Here is a 24,424-nt window from a genome sequence, read left to right on the forward strand (position 1 = left end):
TAAAATCACTTTGGCACAGTTGACCGGTTTTGAGACTTCACTTAGTCATCCAGAAGTTTGTTGTACAACAGAATAGTGCACTGAATTGTCTTCTTTTTTTACCTCAAGTCAACTTTTGATAGCATGCAGAGGGGGGAGCGGTGGAAATGTCTGCTGTTTTATGACATGCCTGGCAATCTTTTATGGCCCATAATCGAACTAGATGCTAAAAATTCAGCCAGTACTAGATGGGGACCAAGCTGCGAGACTGCCACACAATTTCCAGCTGAGAAGGGCATGTGACAGGGCTGTGTTTTGGCCACTTCACGATTCCTGATGCTGATGCCCCACAACTGAACGGACAGAGAATATGAATATTGCTCTACACAGACCATGCTGTTTAATTTCAAAATGCCTATGGACCTGGGTAAGCAAAGGAGAGTATTCTGCGTTTTGTGCAAAAGAAGGGCCTAGTGGTTAATTACAAACGAAAACGGAAATAATGCAGCTCCGCAGGCACGTCTGGTGAGTTGCAGCAAGATCCGTTATTCCTTCAGTTAAGTTACATTTAGCTGTTTCATAGGAAACCCACTGGCTCCCATCACCCAGGTTTGAGCTCTCTGTCTGGGTTAGAACCTTTTCAGGCAACACTCACTCAACTCATTCAACAACAATCTCACCGCATTCTCTATGACATCATACGTTCCATAGATCCAACCAAGCACAATACAACACAACAAAGCTGATGATCTGTAAACTTAAAAAACAGAAAGCCTAGGAAAAGCAAAATTACATTTGGCAAAGGTGCCATTGAATAGGTTTCACAATTTGATTATCTGAGCATTAGATTTGGTAATGATGAAGGCTGGGAGAAGCACAATGAAAAATATCTTCAGTATCTGTTCAATTTTAAATCTGTAAAATTCTTCAAATCAGCTGGAAACAGATCCATCAGTTCAGCACTTTGAGGTTTATAGAGGATAAGCTCCACTGAGTGCCTTTTACGGAGCTGAGCTATGGGTCTGGCTGAAAAGTCCAACATTAATTGAAGCCAAGAAAATCAGTTTTTTAAAGAATTACTGGGAATTCCCCTTAGTGATCCATGTCCATTTATGGACGGGATTTTAAAAGCATAAGGATTTATTAGACCCTTATTGTATTGGATTCAACTATGCACCAAACCAAGTCTATATTTTATAAAAAAGAAGAACCTTTGGATGTTTCAGGATGCCGAGGCATGTGCATTTTCCACTGGCTGACCCATCTATAATACATAATTCAATGGCTGGCACTTAGGGGTCTTTGGACAAATCTGTTGAGTCTAAATAGGGCTACAGGAAAGAACATGAGAACAGCAATCTGTGACAAGGTTCAAGGTGACAATTTAAGAAGTGTTTCTAATCACACCTGGCTCTTCACTACTTCAAATTTAAAGCAGATGGGATTTTGAACCTTGCCTGCACAACATGTAGCTGGTGCTGATGAGATGTGTGTTTGTCAGAATGGGTTTGGTTATTCTTCCATTCAAAATAGATGGAATCCTGTTGCCCCTGGTGTGTGCCCTGCTTACTATAATATAATAATAGAATAATATAAGGTGGAGGAGCATAAAACCATGTTTGAAATTTAATGGAATTAGAACGTTGCAAACTGCTGAAAAGTTCTAATAATCACCCTGATGTAGTTTTAAATGTGGCTGCCTAAATTAATGAACCTTGGATACAAATAATGAAACATAGCTTGACTTGTACTAATATAGGTCCCATGTGTTAATATCGCCACAAAAATATCACCATACATGAATGGCGCTATTGATTTGCTACTATATTAACCCATGGAACCTGCGGGGGACACTACACAACCCCCATATTTTTTTAAAGGGCGCCGGATACCCCCCTGCAACCCCCGCTCCCATTACCCCATAAATTATCCCCACTAATAATATCGCCTATGGCCGTTCCCAACAACCATATATATGGCAATATTATTGGTGGGGATAATATTACCTGATACCCTAATATAGCCATATTGACGAGGAACCCGGGCTGTACTGGGTGGTAACGAGGGCCTGGATATAAACCCTGATACGTCCCGGGTTCCTCATCATTATGGACATTGGCACTCCTGTAATTTCCTATGCGGGTGATAATGGTGTATAATACATTTTATTTTTAAAGTTACCTTTTGGTGCTGTGCAGCATTGCTTCACAGTTTCCAAGTCTGTTCACTACGTTGATGACCATCACTTAATCTGCAAAGGAAACGGAGGTGGGCAAGTACAACACTGCGCCATGAACTACCAAAAGGTACGTTTCTTTTTTTTTCATAATTAAACACTGTTAGCACCAACATAGGAAACGACATGGGTGCTAAGAGGTGAGGGGGGGAGCGGCAAATGGAATGAGAAGCGGCGAATGGAAGGGGATTCTAGCCAGCAGGAGTCAGGCTGCTCTGAATGCAGCCTCATACTGGAGTATCCAATCTGCATTCCGAGCATCCTGATTGGCCAGCGCCCCCTTCACGGGTGCTAACTAGATTTTGCATTCGTTTTCAGATGATTAACATCTTTTTAAGCAATCGCTGTTCATATTGTTTTTCATTTTTTTAAATATTGTTTGCCTGATGACATTTTGTCGAATAAAGTTAAAGTATCATGATAATAACTGAATCTAAATTAAAGTTCATAGATTGTACAACCAAAAAGTGAATTATTAAAGGACCGAAACTCGTAAATCTGAAAAATTCCATAAATTCTTCATCACTAATCTTCCAAACAAGCACTGGCAATGACAACAGTTTTAGCTTTTGTATAGGCCTGGGAAAAACTTTAATTATGGCAGTTTCCAAATAGTGTGTGTACCTGGAAATATAATAGCAGTGATTGGCTAATGCCTATCTAATACCTATACACAAACCAAAAGACTGTTGGCATTGCCAATGCCTGTTTCTTATAAGACTTTATTGATGGACACGCACACTGCTTCAAGTGGCTGAAGGCAGAGCTGCAGATTTGTGTCCCTCCTCATATGCCATCTCCACTAGCTGTACTCCAATGCAATAGTGTTTGCTTTACTGGCTAATAGCTACAACTAATAAAAATGAATCCTCAATATATTTGTCTGAAAATGCTTATTGCCAACAATCTGGCTCATCTCATTCTCATGAATAAATATATGAATATATCTAGGGGCAACTCTGCACGTCATAACAATACTTTACTCTATTGTAGGTAATAAACACTTTCAAACCAAAAACAGTAAGTGCACAATAATATTTCTGAAACCTGTAGCACAGTGGCACCATTTAGACTATGTTAATGTACTTGGATTTGTGAAGCTGCATCATGTCTTAGCTCTCTGGCAGATCTTAAAGACACGGGGTTGAGATAGGTTAGTGGGGAAGGAGGTAAATGCAAGATTGCATTGCTATTGTGTTGATATGTGAATGTGGGATGTTCCCTCGGCTCTTTGTACAGTTCTTTTTCTCTGTGTTATTTGTCAAAACAATCGAAGAATGTGTGTCCACAGAGGCATCCTGTATCCCCTTGGTGCTAGGATGCATTGTGGGGAGCTGTGGTATGCAGGTTGGCTGCAGAGGTCTGGTGTTCTGATTGTTTATGTCTGTTTAGAAGGTGGTTAGATTGTGATGAGCTGATGTCTTAGCTGGTGTGTACATTGTGGCTTTACATATAGAATGTGCACATGTTAATGCAGTACATAATTGTGAGACAATCTTGAACCCAAATACTGTAGATCATAAACATGTCACAGTGGATCATGAAAAAAGCACAAGGCATTAAAGCCATGAGAGAGCATTATACGGCAAAGCAAAGTTTGCCTTAACACCCAATACAACCTGGTGTACACCCTGTCATCATCTTGTCCTACCACGAGCATCCACAGCCAGCTTCCATTTAACTTTCCTAATTGTCACTGTCAAGTCCTCTCTCTCGTTCTCCTTCCGTTTCAGTCTCTGTCTTTGACTGCTTCCGTCACATTCTCTCTCTGTCTCTGTCTCTTTTGCTTCAATTCTTTCATTTATACTTTGGCCACGGCGTGAAACAAGGGTCTGGGAAGTGACACAAAAGGAGAGGGAGCAGCTTCAAAACCTCTGTCATTACCATAGTGATGTGCTGAGGGATTTAGAATGAATTAACCTTTGGTTCAGATAAAGAAATATTCCTCACAAAGCATTTCTCATTTAATTTAATCATAGGTCTTTGGTATACTCGTGTATAAACTACTCATGTCTTCAGTTACTACTATTCATTTTGTACATATTGAAATATAGTTTTTCATTTTAAGACAATCGTTCCTATATCTGACATAGGAAAACTCATCTGTACAAGCTGATTCACAAATGCAGCACAGAATAGAATATATCCAATGGTTGTTAAAATGACGCTGGGTTGAATACAAAAACTGCCTCATAATGAGTTTGGCGGTAACCCTTAATTGCGGTGGTAATACTTTTACCACTGAATTGAAGGGTCTGCCAAATCATGGGTTTGGCAGGATCTCCCCCCAGCTCTGAGCTGGAGGTAAATCTGTTGTGAATTTGCCAATTTTCTGTGCTGTTATGGCGCGGTATCACCGCTGACGGTAGTAGCGCGGAAATTCCCCCTTGGGCCCAATGAGGAATGAGGAATTCCCAAATGGGACCAATGGATAATGACCGTTCCGCCAAACCTGTGATCCATCTCTAATAGCACCAGGGGGGGATTGGTGGTAACGCTAACAGCCCTGGCAGTATCCCGGCAGTATTGCTTCCGGGATACTGCCCAACTCGTGATGAGGCCCATGGTGATTACATGTATACACCCATTTTGGAAACAAACCTTGATGATAGCCTGCTTGTTTTGTATCGAACAGTAGAATAATCTGATTTTCATTTTATAGCACAGCTAGTCCGACATGACCACTGTTCAATCTTTTCTTTTTTTGGTGAAACTTTATTTATTTTGTCAGAAAATAAATTTGACCAACAGACAATTCCCAGACAAACATCCGGTCAGTGTGCACAACTTAACAGTCCAAACAGATAACACAATGTATAATGGTTACAATCCAGCTAAGAAACATGTATCTCTCCTACCGAGTATTCTCCACCACCTCCTCCACATTCCGTCCCCCATTGGCAAGCATATATGTTCGAACGTGGCACCAAATATCGTTAGGCATGCAGGCAGTTGTCACATTAGAAATACAACTTTCCCCTCTCTCATTTGTATATACAAGGTCTCTCAACCATTGAGCCTGTGTCAGACCAGTATTGGATTTCCAATGTCTCTATATGCCTTTTTTGGCAACTATGCATGCTATACTGAAAAATCTATGATTGATGATGGAAACTTTACCTATATCCCCTAACTAATATTTTATCGGGCCAAGAGGGTGGAATATTTACAATATCAGCAATGATCTCAGCCATCACATGCCAAAAACATACAATGCAGGGGCATGAACAGAACATATGTAAGAAGTCAGCGGGAGAAGTGCTACACTTAATGCAAGCATGATTTGAAACTGGTGTACATTTTGCAATCCCTGCTGGTGTATAATGCAATCTATTTAGGGTCTTAAATTGGATCAGACTTTACCTAGGGCACAGAGACACACCTTTCGTAAGGAGGCAACATTTCCTCCACTATTCGTCCTGAATTCGTGTTCCAAGTTCCGCTCCCATTTTGGGCATGCTCGGTTCATGGTGGCCTGATGTTCTGGGGATGGATTATAAAGTTCGGAGACCATCCTTCTGGATTCCCCCACTGCAATTAATCCCTCTATACAAGGATGCACCTCTGTCTCCTGGGGAAACGACAGCCATTTGATCCTGAAAGCCGCTCTCATACAAAAATATTGCAAAATCAAAATGGATGTATTACCCAATGTGTTCATGAAGTCCTCCAAGGAAACAAACACACCCTCCCGGAACATGTCCCCTAAGAATAGCTGGCCCTCACTGTCCCATGCAGCAAAGGACATCCCTGTCAGAGGTTGGGGCAATATCTGGGAGATTCAATAGCAGAGTCCCATGTTTTTGGGAACCAGAATATTCAATCTAGGGAACAATCTGGACCACACATTCGCTGTGGTCTGCACCAGATCAAAAGTGCACAAATCTATATATTTATCACTGAAAATGACCAATTTCAAATCATACGATGCGACACTGTACTTTTCAAGTGGTAAATGCACAATAGGACATGAGGAGTTATAGCAAAAGCAGGCAAAGTGTGCTTGGGCTACCAGATAATATAGTTCAAAATCAGGATCCAAAATACCTCTGTCAACTGTCCCCAGCTTATCCTGACCGACCCAACCCAGTCCCCAACAGAAACCTTACAGCCAGATATCACAGCATGCTAAATAATGCTCTCCCAGGCCAGATGGGAATATTTGTGATATAATACAATAAATTGGGTAGGACCACCATTTTCAAAAGGGAGAGGTGTCCATATATCGAGATGGGAGTATGGACCATACATTACATTTTGCAGATTGACTAGAGAGATACAAAGCACGGTTCTCAGTATGTAGAGACTGCAGCTTTCTGGACACTTTACCCCCAAAATACACAAATGTCAAAGGGACCCACATGAAAGCAAGTAGATTGGGGAATGGTGTAGTAGCATCTGTCAGCGGGTACTGCTCAGAATTTGCTTTACTAACTCTGCATCCAGAATATCAGGCATCTTCCATTATGGGGCCCATATTCTCGGTGGTGAACATACAACAGCATAATATCCGCTGCATACAATACAAAACCTGGGTCAGTCCAAGTATACGGATGCCCCTATGTTTATGTTTAGATCACTTAAGTTCAGCCAACAACTCAAATGAGAGGGCAAACAATGAAGGGGACACAGGGCATCACTGACCTGTCCCCCTGTGCAAAGTTATGCCCAAGGACAGAGCATCATTAATCTGAACCATCACCGTAGGGGAGGAATAAAGAAGCTGAACACAGTTAAGGAAATAGGGACCAAACCAGGGAACCGAGAAGAGCTACCACCATGACACCATGGCTTCTAAAGAGCCTTTGACAGCCTTGGCACCAGGATCAATCTGCAAAATAATACAAAATAAACGTCTGAGATGTGATGCAGTTGATGGGGTTGGAATAAAGCCGGATTGTTCCAGACGAATTAGCGATGACATATGCAGGAGAATCCTTGGCACAAGTACCTTAGCAAAAATGTTCATGTCTACATTAATTAACGAAAGCAGTTGATAGGATGCACATCATCAGGTGGTTTGTTGGGTTTATGAAGTAATGTGATAATCACCCTCCTCAGAGTCATTGCGAGTGTACCCTCCAGCAATACTTCATTCGACAACTTAAGTAGCTGCGTACCAGAATGTACATGCAGTATTTATCGAAAATTCTGTCAGCAACCCATCTGAACCAGGTGCTTTTCTCGACGAGAGCACTGATATTGCAGATATAATCTCCTCAACTGCAAATGGCTCATCCAACCTGAGACGTACTTCATCAAGTATCTGCAGCAACTCAATGCCATCAAAGTATTCAGCGATATCCTCTCCCAAATATCGGTCTATATTAGCATATAAAGTGCTATAATATGCTGCAAATTACTTATGGATGCTCTTGCTTTCCATGAAAACTGTGCCTGTCGCCCCTATAATCCCTGCTATTGTACGTATACCTCATTTTGCACTAATCATACGAGCTAGGGTTCTCCCAGGTCTGTCAGCTTCCGCATATCTTCTCACCAGAACTGGTTTGGAGATATAATTAGTCTCCCTTCCTTCCAAGGAGCAGAATATAAGAAGGTCACTGTTTATCCTGCCCAGTAGTTCTTTATCTTTGGTAATCCTATATTAGTTTTTGAGGACCCTTATCTGCCCCTCGAGTACATTCAACTCTGAATGATGGGTTGCAAGCTTCCCCTCTGATGAGGAAATCAAATCACCTCTCGTGTACACCTTAAACACCTCCCAAACCATGAACTGAGATGTCACTGAACCTACATTGTTCGCAGAAAAAATTATCTATCTTGCCAGACAGAGAGTCTGCCAGAATGGGCACTAATAGCAATGAGGATGACATCCTCCACAACTGTCAAATCTGGGCAGGGCCCCAGTTTAAGCGATCGAGCTATAGGTGAAGGATCTGAGAATGTACAAGGTAGAATGGTGCAATGGGACATAATAGCAGACAAAGAAGCCAAAAACGACCAGTATTCTATTCTTGATAAGGAATCATGGGCAGTGGACTAATATGTATACTGCCTACGGTCCGGATGCATGCATCTCCACGCATCTAGCAACTGTAGCTGGGACATTGTCAGCAACATAGTTAAGACTGCTAATGAAAGAGTGTGAGGGGCCTTAGTGGAATGATCTAGGGTAACATCCAAAACTGCATTTATGCCCCCCGCCCCACCCACCGCAACATAGTGATTTCCATGGATCTAGCTAAAATAGCAACCAGCTTCCCAAGTCTGAATCATCTAAGTTTGCTCCATATGTGTTTACTAACACAATCTCTTTACCGGCTAAACTGCCCCTCAAATAACATATCTCCCCAGTGAATCAATACATGTAATGGTGGATGGAAATGTGACAGAATGATGAATAAGGGTTATTAACTCCAGAGCCTGTGAAGAACATTCTGTGTAGTATACCCTCCACACTTACTGGCAAAGCCCTGTGTACCTCACCAACTGCAGGAGTCTCCTGCAACAAAGGTAATTTAGGAGAGTGGCACTCTATGTATGCCAGCAATTTCCTAGCTTTGACAGGGTTATTTATTACCCAAACGTTCCACATAAGGAACATAATTGCCTCACACATAATTCCTGATAACATGCAAAGCAGATAGAACCATATGTATGCCTGGGCTATCAACCCATACAATAGGTACTTGTACTACACAAATCAACATTTCTGCCAACATTTTTGAAAAACATTCCCCTAACAGAACTCCCCTTCCCTAAGACCACCCCACACCATTACCATCCACCCCAACCTGACAGTGTCAATTCCCGAATCTCCAGACATGAAAACCAAGGGAGGCCATATGAGTAACAACCAAGCTAGATGACCTTCAGGCTGCCTGCCATTCACCATTATATGCTGGAACCAGGCTTCCGCTTTCATGAACGAAGATGATTATCCCTCATGATGTTCAGGACACTCGTTTTGCAGAGTCTGATAGACCAACATTCAAGTTACACCTCAAGTTAGGCTGCCAGAGCTTCTGCAGGGTTTTATAGGAATAGATGTACGTAATGTAATCTAATATAATTTCATTACATTTATAGAGCGCTAACTATGGCCTGAAGGCATCTAGGTACTGAAGAAAGACAAGTAGGAAGCCACATATTGACAGAGCCTAACTCAAAATAAATAAGTTTTAAGGGCTTTGCAAAAGCCAAGGAAATACAAAATCTCGCAAAGCTGAAAGGAAAGAGAATTCCACAGAGAGGGGGCAAGCACAGAGAAGACACAGCCTCCCACCCGAGCCCTGTGGAACCCACGCACCGTCAACAGATTGCGAAAAAAGCAGACTGCAAAAGCCTGACAGAAGTATAAAAAGTCAGTTTCGATTGTAAATATTCAGCCCTGGATTTATGAATTGTGCATTGCACAATACAGAGAACATTCAATTTAATACGGCTGTTCATTGGAAGCCAGTGGAGCTGCTGTAAAAGGCTGCAAGAGTGAGAACGCCTTGTGGCTCCCAAAACCAAGTGAGCTGCAGTATTTTGTAACAGTTGCAGATGCTGAATTAACAAAGCTGGTTGGCCAGGGTAGATTCCATTACAGTAATCCAAGGATCCCATAATGGATCTAGTCACTACCTTGGACTGATGTTCCATAAGTAGAAAAGGCAGAGTTTTCATCAAGATATTCAGCTTGAGAAATCCTGAGTTGCACACAGATGAGATTTGGTCTTCCCTGAACCCTGATGGTAAAAGTTTAATGCAAAGACCATTAACTGAAACACTAGGGTTAGGACAGGCTCCAAGAGAGTCGCCAGAGAGTGTTGGTAGCATCAGAGCCAACCACCAAAATATCAGTTTTTTCGCCGTTTAACTTCAGCCAGTTTTTAGCCATCCAGATGCCAATTTCTGATAAACAGTTTCGCAGTTTTGAGGGGGGATCTGAAGCAGGCACGTTCCGACAAAAAAGCAGCTGGGTGTCATCCACATATGTAGAAAATCGAACCTCGTGCTCAATAAGAAGATCTGCCAGGAGTTAAGAATAAAGATAAAAAAGGAGTGGATACAGAGAAGAACCTTGGGGAACCCCACAGGAAAGAGCCACAGAGGCCAATTGGAATGGAGAGAGGGACACCGTTTTGGTGCACAATGTGAGGAAACACAAAAAAACAGTTCACTGGAAGAGTAGATATACCTGCATTTTCAAGACATTGGAGAAGGATGCCATGATCAGTTGTGTCAAAAGCCATGAGAGGCTTCTACATGGTCCTGAAGCAAGGCACGATCATCAAGAACAGACATCATAACTGATTCTGTGCCCATGAAGGTCTAAAACCAGACTGGAACGGGTGTAGAAGATGGTGAAATTCTAAAAAGTGAGACTGTTGTAGAGTGACTTTTGTTTTCATAAGAGAGATGGGCCTTTCGTTAGCAGTGAGGGTTGCATCCAAATGGGGATCCTTTAAATAAGGTGTGACTAGAGCATGTTTAAGGGACACCGGATGTATCCCCATAATAGAAGAATAATGAAGTGCCACACTAAACAGGGGAATTACCTTTTGCGGCAGAGCCTGAAGGACCGAAAGAGGAAAGGGGTCCACAGATGAGGCTAATTTGATCTTTGTACAGGCACCCAAAAAACCTCATCAGTGACCAAATCAAATTGAAATAGCTCAAACAAATTTCCCCTCCTGGGAATTTGGGGTGAAAGAGAGTGCCCTTGGAAATTCAAGTCTTTACTGACAATGTATTTTCATATTCCGTGTATTTTCTTAGAGAAAAACAGACTGATGGAATCAAATTATGCTTGAGAATGTGATGTATTCAATTTTGGCATGGGCAAGTCCAAAAGTTCCTTTGCTACTTTAAAAAGTTCACACAATGAACAAGAGGCTGATACTATATGATTAGGATAGAATTGGGACTTGTCTAATCTGAGAGCATCATGATAATTAAGTGGAGACTGTTTATAGGCCTGTTTAGAAACACGATTGTAGTTAGTGTGCCATTTACATTCCAAACAGTGACACACTTGTTTAAGAGCTCTAAGATCTGGAGAGAATCAGGCAGCTGAAGGTTTGGAGTGAATGTTGCTAGTTACGGCAGGGACAGAAGTATCGGCAAAACTTACCCTTGGATTTAAAAGGGCGCTACTGCGGTCACAGTTCTCTGTCACTATAAAGTTAGTGGTAGTTGGTAGAAGATGATTTGGCAGACAAGTGGGGCAGATATTTCCCCAATGTCGGTGAGGACAAGATTTTAGAGGATTGAGAGGGGGCTATTGGGAATTAATAAAGGGAAAGACAAGATGGTCCATCCAGGTGACCAATAGTGGTTTAAACATTGTGGTCAGAGTATTATAAAAAAAAAAATAGGACATTTCTGCACTTATGGGATGGGAGGTGGTTTCGCAAGTCAAGAGACATGTCTGTCACAGTGGCAATTATATTATTAGCATAAGAATCCATTGGATTGTTTGGCCACACATTACAATCTCTCATAAGGATCTACTTAGGGTAGTAGAGATCCAAATCAATGATTAGCTGCGCAAAATCCTAAAAAAAAGTTGGTTTGGGAATGGAAGGGTCAATGATAAACCCATCAAATGTGCGTAGAAACTTTTGACAACATTTGGAGCTGAATCAAACATAGCTCACACAGTAATTGATGTACAAGAGAAATTGGAGTGCAGTGTATGGGAACTAAACAAATCAATGCCAAATCACCCCCCATCCTAGTGAGATGAGTATAGATGTCGGTTGAGTGAACAATTACTGATCTGGCATTCACTAGAAACACAGTAAGAAATGTTGCAGAAGGAACCCACATATCACCCGATTTATTCACCAGGCTCCCATTAGGCATAAATGTTGGCGCTCAGTATGAGTATGGTGGTGTAGGAAAAAAGTGTCAGTAACAGAATTACCACCACATTTTCCACTCCACCATGTTATGAGTTGGCCCTGGAGTGGGTGATTTACCTCCAGTACCATGCTAGAGGTAAATCCTCCCTCTTTCCGGTGAGAAATTGGCAAAATTGGTGGAATTTCCACTGCCCCCATGGAGTCCTATGGACTCCAAATTCATGGGGACTAACACCGCCACCACCACTTGTAATCCAGCTGTAATTCCACCAAACCAAGTGTCGGTAACATCAATTCTGTTGGCGGTATTCCAATGGATTTACCACGGAATTCCGCCCAACTCGTAATGAGGCCCATTAATATATTTTATGGTACCAAACTTGTGTATGGCACAAGATCCAGTCGCCGACTAAGAGGGTACCAGTAATCTAGGAGGAAAAGTAGCTTCCAGTGGCACCAGGCACAGCAATTCTTTCTGTGACTACTGCTTAAGCACTTTTGTGGTAGATAGTGGATACTGCAAAAATGGTGGCACTTCGTTGTAATGGACTACAGATGCACAGAGCCCCACCTACACACAGATGGGCTTCCTTCATCGCACTTACGGCACACCGCAGGTGCTTCCACTCGACCCAGTACATAAGTGCCGCCAGAGACATGGGGCTGTGACGTGTGCTGGTATAAATCAAAAAACTACTTCCAATTGAAGCAAACGTTGTTTTAACAAAGGCACTAGATAAAAAAAAACAGATACAGTCCAATATTTAAACTAGGAAGGAAATAACCCCCCACACAAAGGTCCTATCAGTTCAACATTGCCTTGTTTTCCTAAAAAGCAATTTAAGAGCAATGACAGTATTTTATTGGCATACTCGCAAGAGCAGCCTTACTGGTTGTGATGCTTTAATATAGGATCTTGCCTCACTGGGTGCCTCAAAGAAATGTTCCTGACCCCCCATGTTGTATGTGGAACTCACCGGAAAATATCATGGCATACAGGATGTGGCGCTGCCACAGTAGGCACTTGACCGGGCAATGGACCTGGACACCTGAAGAGAAATCAGGGCAGGTAAACACTTTGTTAGTCTCAAATGGCAGCACTTCATACTCCCTTGGCACTTTGAGGAATAAGTCTCCATAATTCAACAGTCTAGCAATGATCGTGCAAGGGGGTGCACCCGGCTTTGACACAGGCACCAGTGCCCCGATGAGCTCTCTCGACTAGAAATTGCGATGAAAATTGTGGCTCTGCTAGAATCAAACTTAATAGCTCTTCCACAAGCTGCTCCATAGGACCTTTTGAGGCACTCTCAGGCACCCCCACAATGCAGACGTTATTCCATCATGACCTTAACAAAAGATCATCAAATTTCAGCCGGATCACGTTCAGCTCTTTCTTAATCCCCCCAATATCAATATCATGATGCTCCATTCTGTCTTCCAGGCCACTGATTTTTGATTCTGCTCGTGTTATGGGTTCTTTTTATCTATCCAGCTTGGAATGCAAGGAATAGATGTTGTCCACTATGTCATCCAGATTGGAGTTTACAGCAGCGAACCCATTTTGCATTGCTACCATGATCAGATACAAATAATTAGGGTTCATTGTAGTGCTCCCAGTGCTGCTACATGCCAACGTCATCTCAGTTGGATTTTTAGTGGGAGTGACAGTGTAGGAGTCCATATTCCAGGTTTCTTCCCTGCACCTCTCATCATAGCACTGAGCAGTGCCACCTGGATGGAGGGGAAACACCACTAGAATAGTGTAGAGGTCCACGAGGCACTACCAAACAGTGGACAGTATCCCCTAGTATCGATCTCCCCATGAAGGATAAGACAGAGTAACCTGCTGGGTATAGGTGGGGGCTCACCACAGACCGCAAACTTCCCAGAGGCCAGCAAATACTGTATCCACCTGGTGAGTAACAAGAGGAATCCCAGAAGGCTCACGCACTAATGAAAGATCTCGGGATTTTCCCATCCAATAGTGATGTATTGAGATGTCAACAGCCTCACCTGCACCAGCTACGCCTGTCAATGTTGCTCACCCCCATGATGTGCCTCAATATGGCAAACGGTGCTGTAAGCGATCCAACAGCGCCTCACTCACCGCACGGACTCAAAATGTCCCAATCATCACAGTGCAACCACTCTCCTTTTCAGATGTAGGCTGCTGGCCAAGCACTGGGTCTGAGACTACTCCTTAGCTCTGTCCTGCCGTGCCCAGCAAAGAAGCCACACCCCCAGGACAAGACAAACTGCAGACTCCCTTACTTTCCTTCTTCCATTCGGTAACCAGTGTGTCACCGGCTCTGTCCACACTCAGATGGCAGGTGCAGCTATATCTTAGGCGATACCCCAATCAGTCTGGGTACGCACCCAGCACTGCTCTACACCACCACAGCGAAAGTGCAACTTAATCAGCAGTCAGCAATGCTCGGAACAGTAGATTGTGTCACAGGATACACATCGGATTTTGGAGCTCCGAGGTTAGACCACCATACCTGTTGCTGCTCAGCAACAAATCCCTGTACAACCTTTTCTGCATGCTTGGTGATACACTTTGTGTTGTTCTTTGATGTCTGCCCTCTGAAAGACAAGACTGCCTTCTGATGTTCCCAGGGGTTAATGCTTCAAAGGAATGTGTTGAGCGACTGGTGAAAAAAATGCAGAGCGCTCTAGTGATAGGAAGACGGCAGGTCTATGTATTTCGCAGGGAAGATGCTTGGAAAGATCCCGGTTATATTCTCTTCTCTTGGGGGAAAAAGAGAAATCACAGTTTAAACAGAATGATGGACCGAATGTATGATGAAAAGAACGAGCTTGAGTTTCAGTAGGTGGACAATTTGGTAATGATTGCATAAAGGACTTTATTTTTAAATTTAAATATGCATATTCAACACATATTTGTTCACATGTGGCTCTATGACTGGCGAGACAGAATACATGGGCAGGCTGAGACATCATTGCAGGAGTCATGTAAAGAATATATGGATATTAAGAAGTGATGGTGGCAATGAATGAGGATAGGAGAGATGCAGATTCAGTGTGTGGAGGTAGCAACCTCCAGTCAGGGAAGCAGTAATCTCACAGGTGAAAGTATGAACTTGGAGTATTGGATGAAAAAAAGATGGTTATCGAAGGGGTTCATATCCTTTTGAGTTTTTACTCAAGAAAATGGTAGATGCTGCCTATATGAGAACATAAACTCAACTCGTAATTAAAGTGAAGGTGCTCTAAGCACTTATCTTGCATTTGGGTAAGGTTCCTTTATTACAATAGCACAACCAGTGTCAAATTCTCTTAGTTATCTAAATCCTTGACACATTAATATTGATCATAAAAAGCAGCGGCCCGAAAAACAGCGCCCCGAAAGATAATGGTATAACTGCATCTTCTGTGATAGCTGTTGTCTAAAGCATCTCTCATTGAGGTGATCTATAAGAGACACTTTTCAGCATTCAAGATCATTGGCCTGATTGCAATTAGCAAATGTGATGGAACTAAGGAGGACTACTCCAGCAAGCAAACCCTACAAATCATGTATTCAAAGCCTGCCAAAAAAAAAAAAAAAGGATCCAAATCTCTGACCCTCTGACCCGGTCTTATTTTGTGTGCTTATCTTTGCCACTTTACTAGGTGAATAAACCATTTGTTACAACTAAATACATGTTTAGATGGATCGTAAATCACAAATAAAGATAATACTAATGTGACAAATTGCAAAGGGAAACCATTGCACATGTCTTTTGGGTAAGCTAAACGCGTTTAATAGCATGGTATATATGATAGACACAATGAACAAGCAACACGTGACAGTAAAAGCCATTTCCCTATACGAGAAGCTCACCAGGGCGCTGCCACGATTCTTTGCAAGGGAGCTACTCACAGTTAGTTGGCCGAGACTTTGAAGGGAGCAACTCACACTTTGTTGGCAGAGACTTTGATGGGAGGTACTCACAGTTTGTTGGCAGCCACTGGCAGGTCGTGGAGGATCTCCTCGTACGGCTCCTCTTGCGCTAACGCGGCATCAGACGATGGGTCCCTCATCCTTGCTTCCCAGGCAGTCTCAGCTTTCAGCAGCATTTCTTCAATAAACTCCGAAGCAGCAATATCTGAAAGGTAGCGCGAAAAAAAAGAAACTGCGTTTTTGATTTGACGAGCGGCATAACGCGATCAAGGTCATTAGCAAGGGGGGGGGGGGGGGAGGGGGGACGGTTTCATTGCCATTCAGTGAATTGAGTTGCAGGCGGCCGCGCTACAGTAGCAGGACTGCTCACTCAGCTTCTGGGATGAAATGAAGTCTCTTCCCAGAAATGCTATTCATCCCCGGGCAATAAACATGAGGTCGATACAGTAAATATCCCACTGAGTTATGGACACTCTGGCGGGCTTCTTTAGTTATTAAAGCCCGCTGGCCAATGTCAGTAAATATAGATTTCCGGAAAGTCACGTTTAACTCGCAAACCTATTATTAACCACCCTTTAATTGTATCAGCTGCAAGAGCTTTTCAATCAGCACTACCACGCTATCAGCGTTAACTGGACTAGACCTTCGGAAGCAATGCAGCCTAGCTTCCCCCAGGCATCCAGAAGCGACATCTTTATGCAGGCAGTATCATTTGGAGCATGTGTACCTACATATGCATGCCTATTTTAGATATCAGCTGTGCGACTTTACTGGGGTTTGATAGAGACCTATTTGCAGCCATGCAACCGGAATCTCCGCAGGTTTTGGACTACGACTCCCACAAACCCTCATTGTTGTCAGCTATACTTGCTAAGGGGATTGACGATGCAGTGCAAAACAAAACATATGGAAGCCAAACATTACCTGTGGTCAGTCAAACCACCAACCGTAAGTGTGTCATTTAACCTACACCAACCTTCTTTTTTTTCTAAAATAAACACGAGGCTGCAGAAACAGCCAATAAAACGGAACCACCTTCATATTCAGCAATGCCCCAATGATTCCCACATCCACATCTTTACGAACAAATATTTGAGGAGCAAGACGAACACATATTTGAGGGGCTAGGCCTAAATCATAAATGACCTATATTGTATTTGTTGAGGAAGTACAACTTGTTCTGTTTTAATTGTGTACACACCTGGGACATCCTTAGCCTCAAGCAGAAATGTGGTAAACTAATTGATAATCATGTTATGTTTGCACTCAATTAGAGTGGCACCATCTTTTAACTGCTTATACCACTCACAATCTTTTTATTTCTACCGGCCAATCACGAAGGGGTGGTGCTTTTGGGAGACTGGTCCATGACACAATTGCAGTAGTTCATACACACGCTGCATGAATTACCCAATCAGGCGGCCAGACTGTGCATCAAGCAGAAGAAACAAGATCACATGACCAGACTAAAATGCATCTTCACTGCCTGCGGTACAGTCCTGGACTCAGCACATACACTAGTTCTATTGCAGTAAGGGTCAGGATATCTGTAGAACCGTGTGTTTCATTAAACCCTATATTGACTCGTTGATGAGCAAAGACACACACAATCCATCGACTGTTGTTCAAGAGCAAAAAACAAAAACAGTTATCTTGGAGTACTGTGAACTTGAATGCTATTGACCCTATCAGGTGGTCTGATCCAACCATGTGCACTGCAATTATCTCTTAGAAAGCAAAGGTATCAAACGAATTGTGAATCAGCGATTTCAAATCAGTATATGATGAGTGATGAAAATCAGATGATACATTTGATTAGATGCCTCCACAAATGCCCACCAACCAGGGGCAACATCACACCATGTGTATCTTGACAACCATGTGCCTGTGTGTTAAAAGGCAGGTTCCAGGCTCTTTAAGATATCTTCAAGTAAGTTTATTTTCAAGTTCTTAGTTACATATGAAGACATAAAGGACATAAGTATGACAAACACCGGCTCCCATCACCCAGGGCCAGCCAGCAGTAACTGTCACTGAATAGAACACTCAATAAGAAGATTCTATCATCCACACACAAACATTCCACGCAACATCACCAGCTACATCACCACAGACAGGCACAATACAACACACCTCCCTCCTTTACAAAACCTAACCGGCACAAAACAAGTCACACACCACAACCAAAACTACCACCTTCCAAGAACAGACACACATGACACACAACTGAAAACAGACACTTCCACAGCCAAACCCAATCAACAAAAACATCACACCCTGAAAAACCGCAAACCAAATACCCTCGCAAAAATACTATCATCCATCTGCCTGTTCATGCCACAAACAAGCAACTGGGCTCACACCCCAGGACCTGGCCAACCCCAAAGCTGGGCTACATCACCTACATTCCTAAGCACCACAAAACTGCTTCGCCTCCTGCCACCTGCCCCCGCCTACAACAATGCGGGTGTCCAGGCTGCCACCCTGGAATCTCCAGCAGGCCTCTAGACTGCCACCCTAGAGAACTGAGACATCAAAGTGTCCCAGAAAGACAACCACAAACTCACACCAACAGGGGTTAAGAGAGTGGAAACATATGACATCACAGAGATCACAATATACCCATGGTCTCAACAGCATGCCATCACACCAGACCAGGATGAGCAAACCCTCCAAACACATTGGAAGCGGTGGCCACACACTCTCAATGCCAACATCAATGACTGGAGAAGAACTGGATGATCTTATTAGGAAAGAAAACATCCTAAACCAAAACAGGCTGTAGAAGCCATGGATACAACAGAAGAGACAATAAATGCAACAAGTAAGATAGAAAACAATTTACTCATAACCTCGGGACATACTACTCTCCCAACTAACGGGTCATGACCAGGCATCCCCAGGTGCCCCTTAACCACCAACTACCTACTGTCCCCTGTGATGAGAGGGTTAACAAACCCTAGAGGAGGTGATACCTTCCTTAAGAACAATGCCCTTGCTGTAACAAATTTCACCAGTAAAAGAGCAAACTTCTTAACCTGACCCATATCCAGATACATCTTGGACAAACCAAACCCAGCCACTCATATGTGCCGAGGCGCTACCTCACTCTAACCAATACAGGGTACAAAACTTTTACTAAATCCAATTAGCTTCATAACCAAACCAATGCTTATACTTAACCAAACCAAACCCAAACTCCAATTGCTAAAGACGAACCGAGGAGCTACCTCACCCTACAACCCACAAATGAGTACTCAACTTTCGTCCACCAATGAAAACTAGACTACCAGACCAGAGCTTCTACATGGACACCAAATCTAACAAACTTTTGCTTAGCAGGACGAGGCGCTACCTCGCACTAAAACAAAAGTATCAACATTTTTCCTAAACCGATTTAGCTTCAATGAGCAGACCACATATACAAATAGAAAGTCAATGGCTACTACAGCCATCACCCCATAACTTAAACCAAAGATTTGACATTGCAACACTTTCATCTGAATTTCTTTCAATCAATACACACTTCCCCCCGCATAATGCATGCTAATTTTGAGATCACCCACCACAAAGCGCTTACAAAGACTGTGTTTCATAGCTAGGGTTGTGTAAGGTTTGTCATGCAAGTGTGACAAACACATAGACCTTAAGCCTCCTCTATCAGATAATACAATGTTGAATAGGCTAAACATCGCTTTAGCTCCTTGCATTTCATCACAATATGCAAACTAATGTCCCAAAGAAACTAATGTGTCCATAATCCTAAAAAATGCTCGAAAAGTGTTCATTCCCTAACACCATACATCTTTAATCGCTGATACTCGTCCATTTACCTGCAATTGCTAAAACATGTTAATTCCCTAACACGTTAAATGTTCTCTGGCAAACAAAAATGCTGGCGTCATACCTGCAAATCCTTGAAATGTGTTAATACCCTACCAATTTGCAAATTCACCCACCGCTCACACAACACAAACTGTTACATATGTAGTGTAACGACAACGTTTAACACACACTGGCACCCTCATACCATAACACCAGGCTAATAAGCTTTACATGCCCCATCAAGACACCATTTTTCACTTTGAACATGCATCAACGATATACACTCTAATATTATAATGCACCTACATACTTGAGGAGCGCCAGCTAAAACATTCCACCAGTAAAGTTGACCCATAACTAAACGCCATTACAACATTGTAACCACAATGCAAGAACTCCAATAATTGGCTAATAACATTGCCCCCGACAAGTGGAAAAGTTATTGCTGTAGACCCATTTCGAATGTGTCTCAAAATGCTGAAGTGCTGTTTAAAATACACCTACATACCGTTCAATACAGCGAGGCTCTGGCCTCACACCCTATGAGGTCATGACACTCCTAATGTTCGGCGATCGTTGGCCGCTGCAGGACGCCCTGCTGTTCGTGGCGGAGCGGCATTCTTTGACAGGACCGCAAATTACGAAGCAGAGCGGTTCCGCTTCTAAACCTCCGATCACGTTCCGGATGAGGGTACGTGATGACGTCAACATGCGTCCCGTATACCAGGTCCCTTCCTCAGATGCTCCAGATGCAACGAAGCCACTGCTGCAGGTTCCGAAAGTGGAACGTTTGATACGTAGTTCCAAACACTTCGCAAACTCCCTCAGCATCTTATGTGACGTAATCAGTCTCCTTTTTAATGCCGGACGCTTCATATCTCCGGCAACCAACTGTCACTCGTAAAGACACCATCAGGCCAGTCCCCACAGGGAACAACTAAAGTTTATGTACAGAAACTTCTTACTGGGCACACCATGTTTACACTCCCAAATTCACACGGGACCCCCCTTCTTCAAAATGCACACTCCGTCTTGGGATTGGCACCCAATCCTCAAAGCTACGGGCCTCATGCACTCTTTTTCCCCTCGGTCCTGGGAAGTCACGCTCCCCGACGACCCCCTGGGCCTAGCTTCTCGAAATACAACAGGCGGGCCACAGCAGCGTTGGGGCTTTCTCCCTCCGGCATCCACCTGCGCCCTGGGAAAGCGTGTCAGGACTTGTGCCTGAGAGCCTAACGGGGTGATCGCTTTACTGCCTCCAGGGCACTAGGTGAGTTGTTCCTGCTCAATTTCCTTCAACCACCCATGGTGCAAGCTCTCTTCCTGGCCCTTACATTACCAATCCCGCATGAAAGGGGGCTTTTCTGCTGTTCTTTCCCCTTGCGCCCTGGGAAAGCATGTTAGGGCTTCTGGGTGATGGGACTTACAGTTTCTGGGGGCGATGTTGTCCTTCTCCATCAGCTTGTCCTTCCTGCACCCCCCGCAGCAGGGTCCTCAGTCCTTCAACTTGTAGCATGCAGGATACCAAAGAAAGCCTCGTCTCCATTGTTAAAAGGCAGGTTCCAGGGTCCTTAAGATATTTTCAAGTAAGTTTATTTCCAAGTTCTTAGTTACATATTCACATGAAGACATAAAGGACACAAGTATGACAAACACCGTCTCCCATCACCCAGGGCCAGCCAGCAGTAACTGTCACTGAATAGAACACTCACTAAGAAGATTCAATCATCCACACACAAACATTCCACACGACATCACCAGCTACATCACCACAGACAGGCACAATACAACAATGTGTATTTCATGAGGACTTCTATCCCGAAAGCCATCCCCACTTGTTGTATGGAGGTTGTGTTCTATTGCCAAACCATTCTCCATTCCATCCTAATGTACTCATTAATTCAATGTATAGTTCACTGTTGGCTTGTTTATTGCGGGTGGTGGGGCTCCGACCTACAAGCAGGACCACACCGATCATGATATTGAATTAAAAAGGACTTGGAAAAGATATTCAAGGCTGAGTTTTTGCAGAATTTTGCATGATGCAGTGAGTTATCAAAATCCAGCAGGAAGATCATGCGCCACAGCCATAATAGTTCTCTTCATGACAGATCTTCAGTGCAGACAACAATTCAGCCCTGAATACCTTGAGCAAAGGTCTTTGTCCAAGCACTTTTTCTAAAATTCAATTTCACTAGTAGTGTGGCAGTGCCCTTGCTTGTACACAACGGTTCCACCACCTTTCAATAAACAGGCTTAGCGACAGGATCACCTTGCACCGCCCCCACCGCCCCAGTTCCCATGTCTAACGCTGTATTATTGGTACATCTCCTTCAGCCAACACAGTGCATGCACATACCCATGGGCCTAACGCTGTATTACGGGCACATCTCCTTCAGCCAACACAGTGCATTCACATACCCATGGGCCTAACGCTGTATTACGGGTACATCTCCTTCAGCCACCACAGTGCATGCACATACCCATGGGCCTAACGCTGTATTACGGGCACATCTCCTCCAGCCACCACAGTGCATACACATACCCATGGCAGAGATTGATTGTGGGGCTGCCATGAAATAATGCAGATATTATTACAGCAGATCCCAATATCCCAGCTTCTTCTTAGCAAATGCTAAAAAGCCGGCAAAGTCTGCAGGGAACCCTGCTGCTCTGCTTGCATCAAAATACTGATGTGACCAGAGACACATGCAGATTCCGAGCATGGAGCTGGGAAATTCACACGGTTTACAGCCCACCATGCTTCCAGATCCATGCAGGGAACCCAATCTAAATTGTGAGGATGCATGGAATCCCACAGAAAATGCATCTCTAGTGGCTTTCTCGAATCTGCATTATGTTCCTCCATAATTAAAATGAGGCCCGTAATGTGTGGGATGTATTTACCCATGCATCCGAGCCCTACCTCAAAACTGTGCAGTACTGACATGAAAACATCATGATGGCCAGAGCTTCCCAGAAAATGCACAGGGAAGTGCATGAAGAATAGGCTGCCACCCATTTTTGCCGATGTTATGGGCACAGAAGGACACTGCCTAAAACCACCATTGGACTACCCACACAGTAGTCTGAAACCATTGGGAATGGCAATGCTGATTGCCAAAAGCAAACCCATAACTGTGGAGAATTCATTTTCTTAAATCCCAAAAAGGGGTGCAGTACCAGTACTCACCACTATCCAAAAGCCGGCATTTTAAAACAACACCAGATTTTACTTTTTGCAAAACTGAATAAATGAACCCAAAACAGGCCAAAGAAAGACTTACTGAGAGGTGGATACAATCTAAAGTTATATTCTGAAGTGACTTGAAGGTTTATAACAAGACTGGCTGCGCTGTGGATTTCAGCAGTTTAAGTAAATTTGGACTGAAAGACACTACAAATCTAAATGTTTAAAAGAAATGAGTGACCTACTTTGAGTGTCACATAGGTTGCAATTGTTTAAATGTCATAGTTTTAAACTTAGAATCAGCATTCTAGCTGCATATGTAAAAATGTTTAGTTTTATTTGAATGCAGAAAACTGGGGAACAACAAGTGACATTTTATCTGAAAACTGGCTTAAGGAACTGAATTCTGCCTGGCAACTACCCCCATCAGGAGTGAAACTTGAGTCACAGCTGTGTTCCCAGGCCTAGCTGCCCTTTTGCTGCTCACACCAAAAGGGATATGACACTTCCCTGATTGAATTACCTGGGCTCTGCAGGAAATTGAACAAAGCTCTGTCCTGACTCAGGCAAATGTTTTATTGGCGGGAGTCGTAAATGGAGCTTCCTCTTGGCAGAAGCTGGGAGGGGCAGGGTCTCTGAGCTTGGCAGAAACTGGAAAGACTGGTTTCTGTACCATGTGACCTGAAAAGACACACCTCTATAGCCAGAATATGGTTTTAGAAAAAGATGAATAACTCATAGAGCGGACATGTGAAAATTGTATAAATGACACCATAATTCTTGTGATTTTTCTGCCCACATTTTAAGACGTGCTAGGACCCGGTGGTATGTTCAAGGGGGTTTTAGCGGAAAAGAGGATATTACTCAAAATGTGTGCATGTGAAAAATCTGACACTTCATCAATTAATGTCCATACTCCTTGCGCACATGTGTGTAAATTTGGGGTAATGTCCGGAATTGCAAACCAGTTAAAAAGTGCAAAATATTGCCATTTCTGGATGCAAGCTCCTAGAAACGCTAGAGTCAGAACAGGGGCTAACATCAGTAATGCCTCATGTGTGCATGTAATTTTAAACAAATGTTTACCTGTGCAAATATGTCTCTTTTTATCAAATCTAGATTTGTGTGCAAGTTGACAGGAGGAGTGGACTCTCTGCAGGCTGTAAAATGACATCACTCTGACACAACTTAGCTCCCCCAATCAAATGAGAAATGGAAGTTTGACCAATTAGAAGCTGAGAGAGAGGTAGGGTCAGTGATGCTAGAACACACCCACATTCTAAACACATAAAAGCAGACAGACAGGACAGATAGGGATTTTTCCAATCCATTTGCAGCTGGAAGCTCTGCCGGGAAAATCCATACTTTACCTCCATCAATCTCCAGAGAAAGCTGTGCAGAAAGATCCAGACTTTAAATCCCTCAATCTTCAGAATCCAGAGAGAGAGCAGACCCAGATCACTGTG

General features: G+C 43.2%; 1 protein-coding gene across 3 annotated transcripts in view; it reads right to left on the reverse strand.

Moving 5' to 3' along the window:
* Positions 1-24,424, reverse strand: part of MYO16 (myosin XVI) — a 3,167,675-nt gene that overhangs the window by 2,102,259 nt on the left and 1,040,992 nt on the right. For all 3 annotated transcript variants that reach the window (XM_069636567.1, XM_069636564.1, XM_069636566.1), the window contains exon 9: positions 15,995-16,148. In XM_069636567.1, coding sequence (XP_069492668.1) covers positions 15,995-16,148 — 154 coding nt within the window. The remainder of the gene's footprint in view (positions 1-15,994; positions 16,149-24,424) is intronic.

Source organism: Ambystoma mexicanum, chromosome 7p, assembly GCF_040938575.1.
Source record: "Ambystoma mexicanum isolate Mex_15411 chromosome 7p, UKY_AmexF1_1, whole genome shotgun sequence".
NCBI lineage: Eukaryota > Metazoa > Chordata > Amphibia > Caudata > Ambystomatidae > Ambystoma > Ambystoma mexicanum.